We start from the raw sequence: 14896 nt of genomic DNA on the forward strand, positions 1-14896 counted from the left end.
GAGCCTCTTCAGAGCCCCTGCTTAAACGTGGGCTGGGAAAAACATGTATATCAGAACAGATATCAGAAACAACATTCTGTGAGTTCAGACTCTGGACATTACTGCCAGTGCACAAGTATCTACTTCCTATGTGTGTGTGTGTGTGTGTGTGTGTGTGTGTGTGTGTGTGAGTATGTGTGTGAGTGTGAGTGTGTGTGCGTGTGTGTGTGTGAGAGCATGTCCCAAGTGCAATCGTGTACTGTGTATTTGTGTGTGAAATTGAACACTGTCCATGAACAGCATAGAGTTTAATCTGCAGCATATACATTGTGTGTGGCAATACTGTATGTACACTTGTGTCTGTGTGAATTTCTATATGCTTGTCACACATCGTACATATTATGTACAATGAGGTTCACCATGTATGTATTTTTCTGGATTTCTTATGTAGTTCTTATGTACATAATACATGTACCGGAATGTGAGTTTGAGCTGTGGACAACACAATGCACCCTAATAGTGTGTATGTGAGTGTGTGTGTGTGTGAGTGTGAGAGCGTGTCTCTGCATGTGTGTATGTGTGCATGCGTGTGCGTATGTGAATTGTGTCTGACCTTGTCATTTCTCTCACACAGGAACTTGAGTCTCTGGGCTCTCTTGTGCATGAAGACTCCATCCAGGTGGCCGGTCTCCACAGAGCGGATCTCTATGGCTTTCTCCCCCCAGCCCATGATCTGATTGGAGCAGATATGAGCTGCAGGAGAGAGAAAGAGAGAGAAAGACAGAGACAGGAGAAAAGAAAAAACAGAGGGGGATTCTACAACACACTGAGTTTCAACAAACATGAGAAACGTACGCACACACACCCACGCGCATGCACACACACGCACGCACGCACGCACACACACAGCAGGGGCCCACGCAAGCATGCTGGTCTGCGGGCCTCTCCGGGGGTCTCACCGACAGAGGTGGGCATCTCGCCCCACTGCAGCACCACGTCCTTGATGATGCGCCCGTAGGTGTTGACGTAGACGCCCTCGTCCTCGTAGCAGAGCAGCATCTCCATGCCGTCCGAGCTGGGCAGGAACACGATGGCGTGGGGCATCACCTGGCTCTGGATCTGCGGGCGAGGGAGGAGGAACCGGAACGTTCTCTCAGCTGTTCCTCTGGAAACACTTACTCATCAGCTACCGTTTCATGACGCCGTTTTTGCAGAAGTCATTACAAGAAGCTTGATAAGACGCAACTTCATTTGCTACTTCCTGTTTTGTAACCCATGTGGCTATTTTTTTTTGGGACATGATAAAGTACAGCAATTCAAGTTAACTTTGTTGCCTTTTCAGAACAGAAAATGCTGCCAGCAGCTTTAACTCTTCAGCTTCAACTTAGGCAGTTGATTTTGGATGCATTTCTACGTAGCCAATTAATTTTATTTTTGTGCATTCTATTTTTACATATTTTTCCATCTGACGTTCTTGGCACAGAGTCCACTCCAGAGAAAAACGGGAGACATACAAATTAGGAGTCAAGCAGCCAAAAACAGCTGTCATGTGCTCTTTGCTGTCTGCAGCAGAGGGAGAGGGGTGGAGCTGGAGCTGCATTCTGTCACATATACTGGATGAATGAATCACATGTATTGAGACAGATGTCCCTGGCATAGATTCATACTGCTTGAATGACTTGTGTTCTTGGGCGTCATGGTCAGTGTGCTATTTGAACAACACACAAACACTCAGAAGCCATGACTGTATGCACTGTTTGAATGTTTTCATGACTCACATACAGGGATGTAGATGTCATAGTTGAATGTACTGTTCGAAAGACTTGTGACTTGCATGTCCCAGTTGCACGTGCCTGTATGCCATGAATGCATTACACAGACACATACGGACTGTGGGCCGCATGGACAGTTTGGAAGACTCACGTGTACAGGGATGTAGATATCATAGTTGTTTCCTGAGTCCACGTCAATGGCGTGGAACCCTGCGCTGGACCCATAAATGACCTTTAACCTCTGACCCTCCTCTACTGTCAGGTCAACCAGCTGAGGCCTGTGTGGCAGGTCACCAAAGGACTGGGAGAGACAGAAAAGGCAAGACCGAGAGGGAGGGAAAAGGGGTGGGAGAGACACAGTTACTGTGCACCGTTTTAATGGTCTAGAAATACAACTGCACTGTGTTAGTCATGCCTGTTATAATTAAATCAAGACAGAAAGGAACAGAGAGACAATGCAAAGGGACAGGCTAACAGAGTCAGTCAGAATCTGCCAATCGGAATCCGTACCTTGAAAGCCATGAACTTATGATAAGGCTTAGGAGCCCAGGCATACACCTCCACTGCATTCTTCAGAGCGATCACCAGGAACTTGATTCTCTCGTATTTCACTACAGAGATGGAGAGAGAAGTGAGCGCGACAAGAACAGAAACATAATAGCCTTTCACATCTTTTATAAAAACTCGCACCACGCATCACGACCAGCTCAGCATTACTGTTCACAACTATCCCACAACTATCTATGCAGAAGGGGGTAAATGCTCTATTCTGACAATAAGATCACATTTCATTTGCAGATCACTTTTCAGGCCTCAGGTTCAAAGTATAATAAGAATATTCAAAAACTTGTGCAAAATTAGAAAAAAAACTGAAAATGACAAAACTAGGTCAATAAAAATGAAGGAAAGAAAATGAAATACTAAAATACTGTTCTAAAAATATATTTTAAAGTGACATGGATCTGGAGACAGTACTACTCTAGGGATTGTCAATGAATGCATTGCATTTTCCAACTTCTGAGAGCCTTGCACACAGAAATTTGTACGATGTAACTCACGCTGCAGTATGTTAGAATGGATCTTTTCTATCCCTCCTTCACTCGTCCACTTTTTAGCGCACTCTCCCCTCCCTCACTCACCCACTTTGTTGTGCACACACCCCTCCCTCACTCACCCACTTTGTAGTGCACACACCCCTCCCTCACTCACCCACTTTGTAGTGCACACACCCCTCCCTCACTCACCCACTTTGTAGTGCACACACCCCTCCTCACTACCACTTTGTGCAACACCTCCTCACTCCCTCCCACTTTGTAGTGCACACACCCCTCCCTCACTCACCCACTTAGTAGTGCACACACCCCTCCCTCACTTACCCACTTTGTAGTGCACACACCCCTCCATCTCCCCCACAGTGGTCCAGCCTTGCTTCTTCTCCACCTCAGGGTCATTGTGCAGGATCTTGTTGCGTAGCCAGGCCAGGTAGTACACGCGCACCTTGTTCTTCTTACCTGAGTGGGCAAGAATGCAGGCATCTGTCACATGCACTGTACACCACGGTTGTGAAGGCTTAGGCCTGCCATCTCTGTGAGAAGATGCTTGCCAATATATCTTGAATCCAAAAATAGTTGAAGAGATAAAAAGGGCATAGGCTTAGTGCTAGCCGGTATTTAGGTCATTCAAGATAAAAAAGGTTCTCTTGCTACTGGGGTCTCCGTATGAGGTTGTGTATGGATGATACCATGTATGCTCAGTATTTTTTTAAGGTTACAGACCATTACTGCCGTTTTGGAACGCCCAATATGGTATTTGGTATTCGCTAGCTGCACTCATTGCTCTGACAATAAGAGTGAATGGGCATACATGAAACATCCTTTAACTGCAAGAGTTGCCAGTTATAGGAGGCATTAATGGGAGGGTGAGGAGGGTCCAATGGGCCCTTAGCCTCCCCTTTCCAGCATCTCTGCCAGCAGCCCTATTAAGGAGGCAGTGCTAATGACCTGATATGGTGATGAGCAGGTTGAGCCCCTCCAGGACGTCCATCTGCTGGAACCGGCGGGAGTTGATGAGGGGGTACACCTTCCCCTGTCCACTGCGGTCCAGCAGCTTTAGCCCGTTTTCAGTACCCACCAGTAGATTCACCCCTAGAGAACCCCCCCACACACACACACACAAACACGCACAAAATCACATTAATATCCACCATTCATTTTATAGTACATCAGTACATAGTATTACAGTACATCACTCTCTGTCCAAGCCTATTACCACACAACCTGTTTTCTACACTCCCTAACCCAACATCTGTCTGCTACACTACTAACCTCACTCCTCCTGTCTCATACGCTCCCTAACCTCACTCCTTCTGTCTGCTACACTCCTAACCTCACTCCTCCTGTCTCCTACGCTCCCTAACCTCACTCCTCCTGTCTCCTACACTCCTAACCTCACTCCTCCTGTCTCCTACGCTCCCTAACCTCACTCCTTCTGTCTGCTACACTCCTAACCTCACTCCTCCTGTCTCATACGCTCCCTAACCTCACTCCTCCTGTCAGCTACACTCCTAACCTCACTCCTCCTGTCTCCTATGCTCCCTGACCTCACTCCTCCTGTCAGCTACACTCCTAACCTCACTCCTTCTGTCTGCTACACTCCTAACCTCACTCCTCCTGTCTCCTACGCTCCCTAACCTCACTCCTCCTGTCAGCTACACTCCTAACCTCACTCCTTCTGTCTGCTACACTCCTAACCTCACTCCTCCTGTCTCCTACGCTCCCTAACCTCACTCCTTCTGTCTGCTACACTCCTAACCTCACCCTCACTGCTCCTTCAGCTCCTCCTAACCTCACTCCTTCTGTCTGCTACACTCCTAACCTCACTCCTCTGTCTCTACGCTCCTAACCTCACTCCTTCTGTCTGCTACACTCCTAACCTCACTCCTCCTGTCTCCTACGCTCCCTAACCTCACTCCTTCTGTCTGCTACACTCCTAACCTCACTCCTCCTGTCAGCTACACTCTTAACCTCACTCATCCTGCCTGCTGCACTCCCTAACGTCACCCATCGCTACACCTCTTTGGCCCTCCATCCCCGCTCACCCCACAGAGCAGCGCACAGGATCTCGGAGTTGAACCTCTTCTTGTACTTGCGGATCTCGGGGGTGTCGCTGTGGGGGCGGGTGTTGGTCGGGTTCACGTTCACCATCGAGCCTTTCCTCACCTCCAGCTTCAGCTGCTCGAACCTGGAGCCCAAGCCTGTGGAGAGCAGGCAGGGGACAGGGAAAGAGAGCTGTAGATTGAGATGCACAACTCCTGTCTGTAGACATTCATTGGGCTATCCTGCAACATACAGACAGACAGCTAGCCCATCTTGTGAAGAGTCAAAATCTTATCATCTATCAATCTAATCTTGGGCCTTATCAAAGACACAAACAGGTGACATTACATAAGGGTTTCTCAATGGTGAACACTGCACATTACTAGTTACAGTATGTGTGTGTGTTTGTGTGTGTGTGTATGTGTGTGCAAAAAAATTCTGGGCATATCGCACACCCTTTGTGTCTGTCTGTGCATATGCTTGACACACAGACATGTTCTTTGAATATATACAATGAAAAGCAGACAAAAATTATGCGCATCAGTGTTCACCCACCTGCTGCACTGATGGGCTCTCCCGCCCCTCCTGGTGTTTGGTACATCCCAAGATCAACAAAGGTAGTGAAGGAAGATTTACCGGATGCTTTGACCAATCCCCTAGACTGATACTGAAAGAGAGTGTGTGAGGTCAGCACTGCTCATCTGGGGGCAAACAGAACTTTTACCAGTTGGTTCATAGAAATAAAGTACAACAACTAAACAAATGTAACTAAACACCACTGGCATGCACGCACTGCTTCGATATCCAAGCAAAAATGCAGGTGGTTCACAAAACACGTTTTTTCAGGGCTGGAATTGGAGAAGGGCTAAGAAATGTGTGGCAGAAACAACAGACAGACAGACAGACAAACAGACGGAGAGATGGACAGATGGACAGAAGGACGGACAGTCAGTCAGACGGACAGAAGGACGTACAGACAGTCAGACGGACAGAAGGACGGACAGACAGTCAGACGGACAGAAGGACGGACAGACAGTCAGACGGACAGAAGGACGGACAGACAGTCAGACGGACAGGACGACGGACAGACAGTCAGACGGACAGAGGACGGCGACATCGCGAGAGCCGACAGACTCGCGGACGAGGACGGAGAGACGGAAGACCTCGGCCCTCCTTCCGGGGAGAGTGAGAGCTGGTCTCGTTGGAGGAGTACCCGGTTTGTGTAACTGTTGTGGTTGCGCTTCTCCGGGGTCTATTAAAAAAATAAGTCACAACCACATACGCACAACTGCACACTGGAGCAGTGGCACTCCACATAATACCCAGGGCTACTCTGTACTGGGCTCTACACGAAAACACAATTAATCATTCAATCACTCACACTCCCAGGATCAATGGCTGCTCTCCACATTATGTCCTCAGATATATTATATTCTCCCCTTTACCTTCCTCCACAAACTCTTGGCACTCAATCAGGCTAGTGAATCCCTACAGGGTCAGTATTGGAGCCCAGAGCACTACTCTATTAATCCACTCAATAATAGAGTAATAGATGCAGAATCAGATGCAGAAAGTCTCCCCAAGGGGTAACCTGTGGCCTCTGTCTACATTCCTCTCAACCGTCAACAGCCTCGATGTATTACTGCATGATCACTGTATATTTCTAGCCCAAGGCTCTGCAACCCTGGTCCTGCAGAGGCACAGGGTTGGCTGGTTTTAGTTTACCAACATGTTTAGTTCAGCAGCCTTCATAAGGCCGTTCAGTAACACTAAACATGCCAGCACTAAAATCACAGAAAACAGGCTATAGCTACATGTTTACCATTTATTTCCTGCAATTCTACCTCTGTGGTAATTATTGGCCTAATGCACCACTTAAACCAATGTGTCAAATAGCATTATTATAAACTAACTATGAAGAAATCTCTGTACACCCTCCATATTCATTCTTATATCAACCCACCTGTTAGAACAGCATCCGACAGACAGGACAGTTTTGCCCCCACTTATCATTTATGGTTGTGATTTAGTAGGCGTTGGTAACTAAATGTTCCGCTCCCCCTCCTCCCATGCAGTGGTACAGTCAATAACTCACCCTCTGCACCAGCATGGTTTGGTCCCCATAGCCCCCAGCCTGCTGCTCCTCTCCTCCCTCTCCCTCCTCCTCATGAACCACCATGGTGTTTACCGAGTCTGTGTCTGCTTCCCGAGGGCTGGGAGGGAGGGGGAGAAAGAGTGTGGTAAATGTAATGAAGGAGAGTGTGTGGAGGGGAAATTAGAAGGGGGCCAGTGAGTAGAGGAATGAATGAATGGAGAAAAGTAGAAAAATAGGAAAGACAAGAGGAGGAGGAGAGTCAGGTGGTGAAAAGGATAAGAAATGTTTTAATGAGAAGACAACCGCTGTACCATTATGTAACATAAAGTAACAAAATGGCGCAGAACAGGCATCTTGTACAATAACCCAAATCTCCTCTTTCATACGTCTGTTACTCATGCTCCACTCCTCTCCTTTTGCCAAAGTGCTTTTGTTTGGCACAATTTTCATCAGTGGGGCTGTTACCCCTGACCCTCTCTCGCACTGCTCTGAGGGGCTCTGTTACCCCTGACCCCCTCTCTCACCCCCTCTCTCTGTTACCCCTGACCCCCTCTCTCACCCCCTCTCTCTGTTACCCCTGACCCCCTCGCTCACCGGTCAGAGGGGCTCTGGTCCTCCTCTGCTCCCTCTCCACTCTCGCTCTCCTCACTGCTCTCGCTGCTGTCGGAGGAGGAGGAGTAGTCATTGGCCTTGGCCGGGGGTCTTGGGGGCTCCTCCGGACGCTCCTTAGCGTAAAGACCATGGTCCTACAGAGAGAGAGAGACAGGCAGGAGAGAGAGAGAGAGAGAGAGAGAGATTAGACAAAACAAAGCCTTACACAGTGAGACAAAGAGAGAGAAGCATGCAGCTTTACAGCTTAAGATGAGGAACCAAAAAACAAATGAGCACAACCCTTCAGAGAAGCATAAATGTTCATGTTAATTTCATGGCCAATATAAAGACAAAGATGGACCTGTGTTTGCGACACACGGTTTCAGACTTGCATATGCGCACACTCACACACAAGCAGACATTCATGCATGCACACACAAACACGCACACACAAACACAGACAATAATACTAACCTCTCCTATAGCTCTCTTATAACTCTGCACCAGTGATGAAAGAGGAGCAGGAGAGCGGGCATACACAGGGTATGATGGAGGGATAAAAGAGGAGTAGGAGAGAGGGCATACGAGGGCAGCAAAGGAAATATTGGGGAAAAAGAGGGAGGTAGTGAGAGAGTAAAGGGGGAACAGGGATGATGAAAAGAGGCATTAAAGACAGGAAGAAAGGAGAGAAGAAAGATTAAGTCAAGACGCATGTCTTTCAATAAAGACAGGAGTTTAAAGAGTGAACAGTGAATAGAGGTACTGAAAGAACTATATATATAAAATGACTGTTTTTCATATCACAAAAAGTACCCTGAACTTCTAGAAGTGTTCTATTTAGCAAAAGCCTTGTGAGTGAAAGAAGAGTAGCACAAAAAACAGTCAGAGAGAGGCAGGCTGGCCCCATTAATACCAATCAGAAGAGTAGAGTTGTGGGTTGCTTTAGAAAGAGGCACAAAGGTATAGGCCATATAATAAGAGGCTTGTGACTGGTGTATTAAGGCGAGTCTCCTGTTTAATGTGATTGGCTGAAACGCACTTCCACAAATTGGATGAAAGTAGTAACGTGCAATGCTGTTGGTTCTCTGCTGTGCAGCTGTGTGGAGCAGTTATTAGGCAGTACTGTTACACAAAGGGTAAACAGACGGCGTATTTGTTTCCCCTCACACGGGCTGCCCGCCTCTTTTAATACTTGATCTGTTTTATGGCTGGGGGGGGGGAGGGGGGGGCATATGGGTGCGGCGTTAAAAAACGAGGCGATGATCACCGCGGGGCGGCTGGGCCGGCTGGAGGTGCGCGAGTCCCCTGGTTTGTGCCGTCCTTCCTGGTGCAGGATGGGAGGGGAGTCCATTTTCGAGGAGCCTGCGACACACACATTACTGTTATTTTTGTTATACACACAAATGCAAACACATGCTTACCAAACACTCAATACGTTATACAGTCAGTATCATTTAAAAATCAGAACTGATTTTTATGCTCATTTTATCAATTCAGACAAGCTCTATTAGACTACAAATGGATAGCATCACCAAAGCAATTATTTGCATAAAATAATAAGTAAATCAACAAAGACAACTATCTCACCCCCACTAGAGGTACTCATAGGAACCTTTAAGTAATATATATATATATATATATATATATATATATATATATATAATTAAAATAAAAACCACTTCAATTTGAATAGTCTGAAAATGACTGTTCCTCAGGCTATGGCATGCCATCAGCTGCAAGCTCTCTGTTTCCCTACCATCATGTATAGCCATCAGAAATTTCTACAACTTCACACAGCAAATGCAACCCATGGAGACACTCAAATCTGAGACAAACACAGAAAGACAGAGACAGACAGACAGACAGACAGACCAACAGAAAGACAGACCGGAAAGCCCTCACTCCTCCAGGACACACACAAGACCGAGAGAGGAGGGACGGGCGGACAGGAAAGCCCTCACTCCACAAGGGTGCACACAGGAGGGGGACAGACAGACAGACGGACAGACAGACAGACACTCACTGAGTATCCGGTGCCTCTCCAGGGAGCCGGTCTGAGGCAGGTTGGCCACCACGCTCAGACTGTCCCCTCTCTCCCAGCGATCATTGCGGCTCAGGTCAGGGTTACTGACACAGAAAAAAACAATTACCAGTTCACCTAAAAGACACCCAACGCAATTCCGATTTTCATTTGGAACAGAACACCAGAAACCCAACTGCAGCCCAGCTTTGACCTCACAATCATTCAGTGCTCTAAACACACCCAAAACAGGTAAAATTACATTCAGCAGAAAGATATAGCTACAATATTTTGCATACAATGCATTTAAACACGTGGACATCTACTGAAGCAATTTGGGTTAAGCACCCTGCTCAAGGGCATAATGACAATGCCTCATTTGGGAACTGAACCTGCAACCTTTGTATTACAAGCCTGTTACGCCGGGTACCCACCGCACGCGAAGCGTAAGCGGCGCGTAAGCAGCACGGCGAAGCAGCACAGCGCGACGCGTAGCATGTCTACACAGGTTCCGTTTGTGTCGCGCAAAGGCTTGCTTAAAGCTCTATATTCCTAGTAGCTCTCGCAGTCTGTAGTGGGATTACATCGTGTATTTCACGTTTGTTCACGACTGTTGATTATGGGTTAAGTGAATACTTGGTGAGAGACCTTTTTCAGTTTGTTAATTTGGTAATATTTCGTTAACTCATGTAAATACGTGAGAAAGTAAACGCTTTAAAGAATTACCATAAGCTTAAATCGCAACGTAGCCTGCATAATAATCAATATCAAACTGTATTAATTTATTTGCTTGGTTAAAACGCGTGCCAGTTTTATGAAGAATATGTAATGATCATAATAATAATAAATAATCCGTAATCAACCATTGGGAATTCCCGTGTCGTCTTCTCATTCAGGTCAAAACATTTATAGGATCAGATTTAGTAAGATCAGCTAATCATCAAAAAGATGATTAGCTGATTTTAATCTTGAAGGGATATGAACACCACAACGCCATGAACACCGGAAGCTTTGAAGTACAAGTGCAATAAAGGCTTGCTTCATTTTTATAAACTTAATTTATAAAATACGTGCATTTTCATCGGCAAGACCACTAAATAATCAGATTTTTTAAAGATCTGCGGATTATCTGATTTTTATTAACAAGCCCTTTTTGAAAGCACGGCAAACGAAGACATTGGAGAAGTCAAATAGGCTGAGCAATGGTTGGTTAAAAACTACCTTCCAACACTCAAGCTAACAAACTGCTGCTCGGTGCATTCACTTCTACATCATTCAATAGGCTACGTCTTTCTGTGGTGTATTTGCCTTTTCCTCAGGTTCCAGTTTTTTTTGTTGTTGTTTTTTTTTTCTGCAAGGACAATACAAAAACGAAAAGGCTTGTATTTTTTTAGCTGCTTATAAAATGTCTGGGAGGGAACTAGGGACACACCCCCAGTAGCCTAATATAAGGATGAAATATACATCAGACCATGTATACCCAGCATTTTAGAGCATATTTCTGTGTATAAACAGGTCATCATGACGCGCGACAAGCAGAAAAATAGAACAGAAGCGCAAAACTACGCTTCAGTTCGCTTGTGTCGCACAAGCTTCGCAGCCGGTTTCCGACGCGTTCGCATCTGGTATAGAGGACGTCGCCCGCTGCCGTTGTAATAACAGTACGTCAACTACGCTTCAGTTACGCACGTAGTGCGCTCGCAGTCGCTACGCGTGCGGTGGGTGTCCGGCTTTACTCCTAACCACGACATCCTTATTACTGGTCATATTTAGCACTTGTGTTGGATCTGAAATGACAGCAAAACAGCTTAAGAGAGAAGTTTCCTGACTCAAGAAAAGGCCGCACTGTGTTCACCCACAACCACACCCACTCCCCCCTCCCCCTCAGGGCTCCCCCTGCACACCCACCTGGCTCTCACTGGGTGCCTGATGCCAGATGACAGGTTGGTGTTCAGCGCTGTTGCAATGGAGGTCGTCCTCTGCGGCACCTGAGCTCAACAAAGAGGACAGTGCTTCACTAGCACACGGCAGATACCTTCGAGCTCCCACATATTTAATACTGCAACGTTTTGATCTACAGGGTCTTCATTGGTTTTGCCTGACCAAGACCGTTTTTCTTCTATCCTCATTGCAAGTTTCTTATTTCATCATGCACCAGTACCCAGCTAGGGGTTGGATATAGACACAAACTCGCTCTTCTACGCACTTGAGTAATACCAGTCTAACACAAAAGGAAATGGTGCTGTTGCTGAGCATTAACACAAAACCAAACAAACATCATGTAGGAGGGGGGCTGAGAGTAATGAACACAGTATCTCACCTTGGGTGGCTGCTCCAGCTCCTGCAGGCGGATCCAAGGCCCACGGTCATCCTTGATTGGCCAGGCCTGGGGGGCGGGGCTCTCGGAGGTGGGGTCAGAGTTCTGGCGGACGAGTTCCCTAGAGGGGATGGAGCGGGGGGTGGGGGTGGGGTCCTGGGTGGGGAACGCAGACATGTTCTTAGTGGGCTGGTCGCACAGGGATTGGGAGCGTGGGACGGGGGCGGCGTAGGGCTTTAGGGGGACCAGGTGGGCCATCTGGAACTGCAGGGGTTGACGGGGAGGGTGCAGGGGGGCAGCCAGGTGCAGGCGTAAGCAAAGACATCGGGGGGAGTGGGGAAGCGGGAGTGGAGGAGAGCGCATAGATCGCCGGGAAGGATTTGCGGGTTGTTTTTGTGGAAAGGTAGAGCAAAATAAAGGTCCAATCAGTTGAGACACAAGGTGAGGACAGGGATATCGTCCGTGTTAAAGGGGGAGTTTCCCGTGCAGAGATCAGGAGGAAAGTTATTAATATTAGGATGAAGGGAGGATGAAAGGAGAAAAAAAGGGAAAAGGAAGTAAATAAAGGTGCAGGTAGCCAGGAAGTGCTTTCTTCTGGGTGGCAGGAGGACCTCAAAGCAGGGGGAACATGGGACAGGTGCAACACGCAGGGATACACACTGTCCCACTAATAACAAAGCAGAGGGCAAGCACACACATTCGCAGACAGACACGGATACATACGGGCAAACACACACGCGAACGCATCATTGCCTAAGTCTGACCTTAAGTTTAAAGCAACCCTAAAAACATATACGCACAGGCTGGAACATGTAGCATAGTGTTGATATAACACATTTGAATACTGTAGGTCTTTTAAACACAATTGCAGCATATCTTTTGAGCTCAATGTCACTTTCCCCAGATGAATATCCTAAATCCTACTCTAGTTCAACATGAAAATTGTTAAAAATATGTCTATTTTTATTTCATTATCACACCGTCAGGATATGGTGTAGATTACTGAATCACAGAAGAGAAATACTGTGCTCTCTTACAAAAGATTAGCTAGAACGCTTGCCTAGACAAACTAATAAATAACTTTTTTAAACTGACGACAAATCCTTTAATAATTGTATTCCAGTTTTAGGTAGTTATTCTGACAGCACTTGAGAGTATTGATTTATTGACATATTTCACTCATTCACTCTTCCTAAGCCACACCCACCTTGCCCTGCCCACCCTGTGGTTCGACAGGCCTCTGCATGGGTGGGGTTTGGGCGGCTTGCCCGATGCCTGATTGGCAGATAGAATCAGATCGTGATTGGATGGCAGTGTCTGAAACGGTGGAGCAAATCTTGGGGGAACCCTGTCTGTTGAGCTTAGTACGTTCCTCCACCTGGCAGAGACGGAGAAAGAGAGAGGAAAAGGGGTGTCATCTGTCCCAAAGTTTCAGATTTTTTTCTCGTTTTTTTAGGAATAGGTTAATCTATTATAAAGGACAACATAGTACATTTGCTAAGGGCGTGCAGCGATGTCTATCTGTATCTGTTCAACCAACAAATTCATCAGTAGCTGTATTTGCATATGAAAGTATAAGTGGGCGTGGCTTAAACCAGAAGTTGTATGAGAGAAAATGCCAGTTTGTTAGCCTAATGCACATTGGCATTGCAACCGCTGTGCTTCCAGAGCATCAAGTATTTTTTATTTAATATCGACATACAGTTAATCAGTTTAAGCTGTACTTTACGAATATTAACCAAGTGTTCTAAATTACTGTTCATTATTATCTAGGTAACAACTGCATTTTATAGCCTTTTTCAAATGAACATTAAAAAATTACAACGTTTCAATTGACAGAAGGAAAGCTGGCTATATAAACTGTATACCAATACCAATAGGAGATGCCAATATCTTTTATTCAAGAATTCATATTAAGATTCATATTGAATCTCCCTATTCCTACTCCTCAGCACTCATTTTAATGTAACATTTAATATTTCAGGAATGAACATACTTCATGGTTTTAGCTAACGATTTGGATGCTAGCTATAGGATACCCTGATTTGTTTTATGTATTGTGTTATAATACATAAAACTAATTATTTGCATTACATTTAGTATTACTTGGATTGGTGTTATGCCTCCAGGTAGGCATAAGTTATGTAACATCTAGTACTTCGATGGTGTTGGCCATACATTGGCACATCTGCTCAATGTTGCATGCTCAATTTATGTTAATAAATAAAAAATAAATGATGTTGCATTATTAATTTATGTTGCATGCTACCATTTAGCCAGTGAAATTATGTTTCGGTATACAGGATGTTAGGCTTGCATAAAAGGCCATGCATCAAGAAACCAAAATTTTTCCAGTATGCACGCTGAGAACGTTACACACCAGCCAAAAAATGAGACTTTATACCTAATAAGGTTGTTGTTTTACTAAAAAAAATCCAGAAGACTCCGCATTTCATTGTCTTGGAAGAAATCACTCGTCTGAGCGATTACTTCTGAGGAGGACAGTGAACATAGCTTTCATTCCACAGCAGAGAGCATGTTTAGTGAAGGGATGGACCCCATTTCATATCAGTGAACATCTACATATATTCTCAAAATATTGTTTTATTATTATTCAGTAGACTCATAAATTAGGAGTAGGCCTGATTTTGAATAATCAATGCGGTGCGTGAAATTGTGGGAAGTGTTTGACATGTTGATGTGGGTGGGGTATTTGACTAATACTTCAATCAATGGACCTCAGTCAATGGATTAGTAAACCAGATATCTAATGTAGTTATTTTCCACAATCTTCCAGACCTGCTGCTGCCAGAGGAGTGGGAGGAGGAGAGGGAGAGGGTGACAGGCAGGTGGAAAAGAGAGCTAATTTCAGTGCTCTTCTTCCACGAGCATATAGTATACAATATACAGCGTTTACACCTCTAAAGACCTATAATATTATTTGATTGCCAAGTTTCCTTTTGGAGTCTCCAAATGGCCTTTCTGGAAACTCGCCTAGGCATACTGCAGAAAAAAGAATGCAGAATA

At 45.7% G+C, this 14896-nt stretch overlaps 1 protein-coding gene across 1 annotated transcript in view; it reads right to left on the minus strand.

Annotated features, from left to right (window-relative positions):
* Nucleotides 1–14896, minus strand: part of mink1 (misshapen-like kinase 1) — a 48737-nt gene that overhangs the window by 8472 nt on the left and 25369 nt on the right. The window contains exons 15-31 of the mRNA XM_064349571.1: nt 13077–13247; nt 11873–12133; nt 11461–11540; nt 9556–9659; nt 8800–8894; nt 8007–8030; nt 7536–7687; nt 6942–7059; nt 6060–6098; nt 5402–5543; nt 4849–5004; nt 3752–3895; nt 3128–3262; nt 2262–2362; nt 1903–2052; nt 939–1098; nt 593–732 (exon numbers count right to left, since the gene is read on the minus strand). Coding sequence (XP_064205641.1) covers nt 593–732; nt 939–1098; nt 1903–2052; nt 2262–2362; nt 3128–3262; nt 3752–3895; nt 4849–5004; nt 5402–5543; nt 6060–6098; nt 6942–7059; nt 7536–7687; nt 8007–8030; nt 8800–8894; nt 9556–9659; nt 11461–11540; nt 11873–12133; nt 13077–13247 — 2172 coding nt within the window. The remainder of the gene's footprint in view (nt 1–592; nt 733–938; nt 1099–1902; nt 2053–2261; nt 2363–3127; nt 3263–3751; nt 3896–4848; nt 5005–5401; nt 5544–6059; nt 6099–6941; nt 7060–7535; nt 7688–8006; nt 8031–8799; nt 8895–9555; nt 9660–11460; nt 11541–11872; nt 12134–13076; nt 13248–14896) is intronic.

The sequence above is a fragment of the Anguilla rostrata genome, chromosome 9, assembly GCF_018555375.3.
Source record: "Anguilla rostrata isolate EN2019 chromosome 9, ASM1855537v3, whole genome shotgun sequence".
Taxonomy (NCBI): domain Eukaryota; kingdom Metazoa; phylum Chordata; class Actinopteri; order Anguilliformes; family Anguillidae; genus Anguilla; species Anguilla rostrata.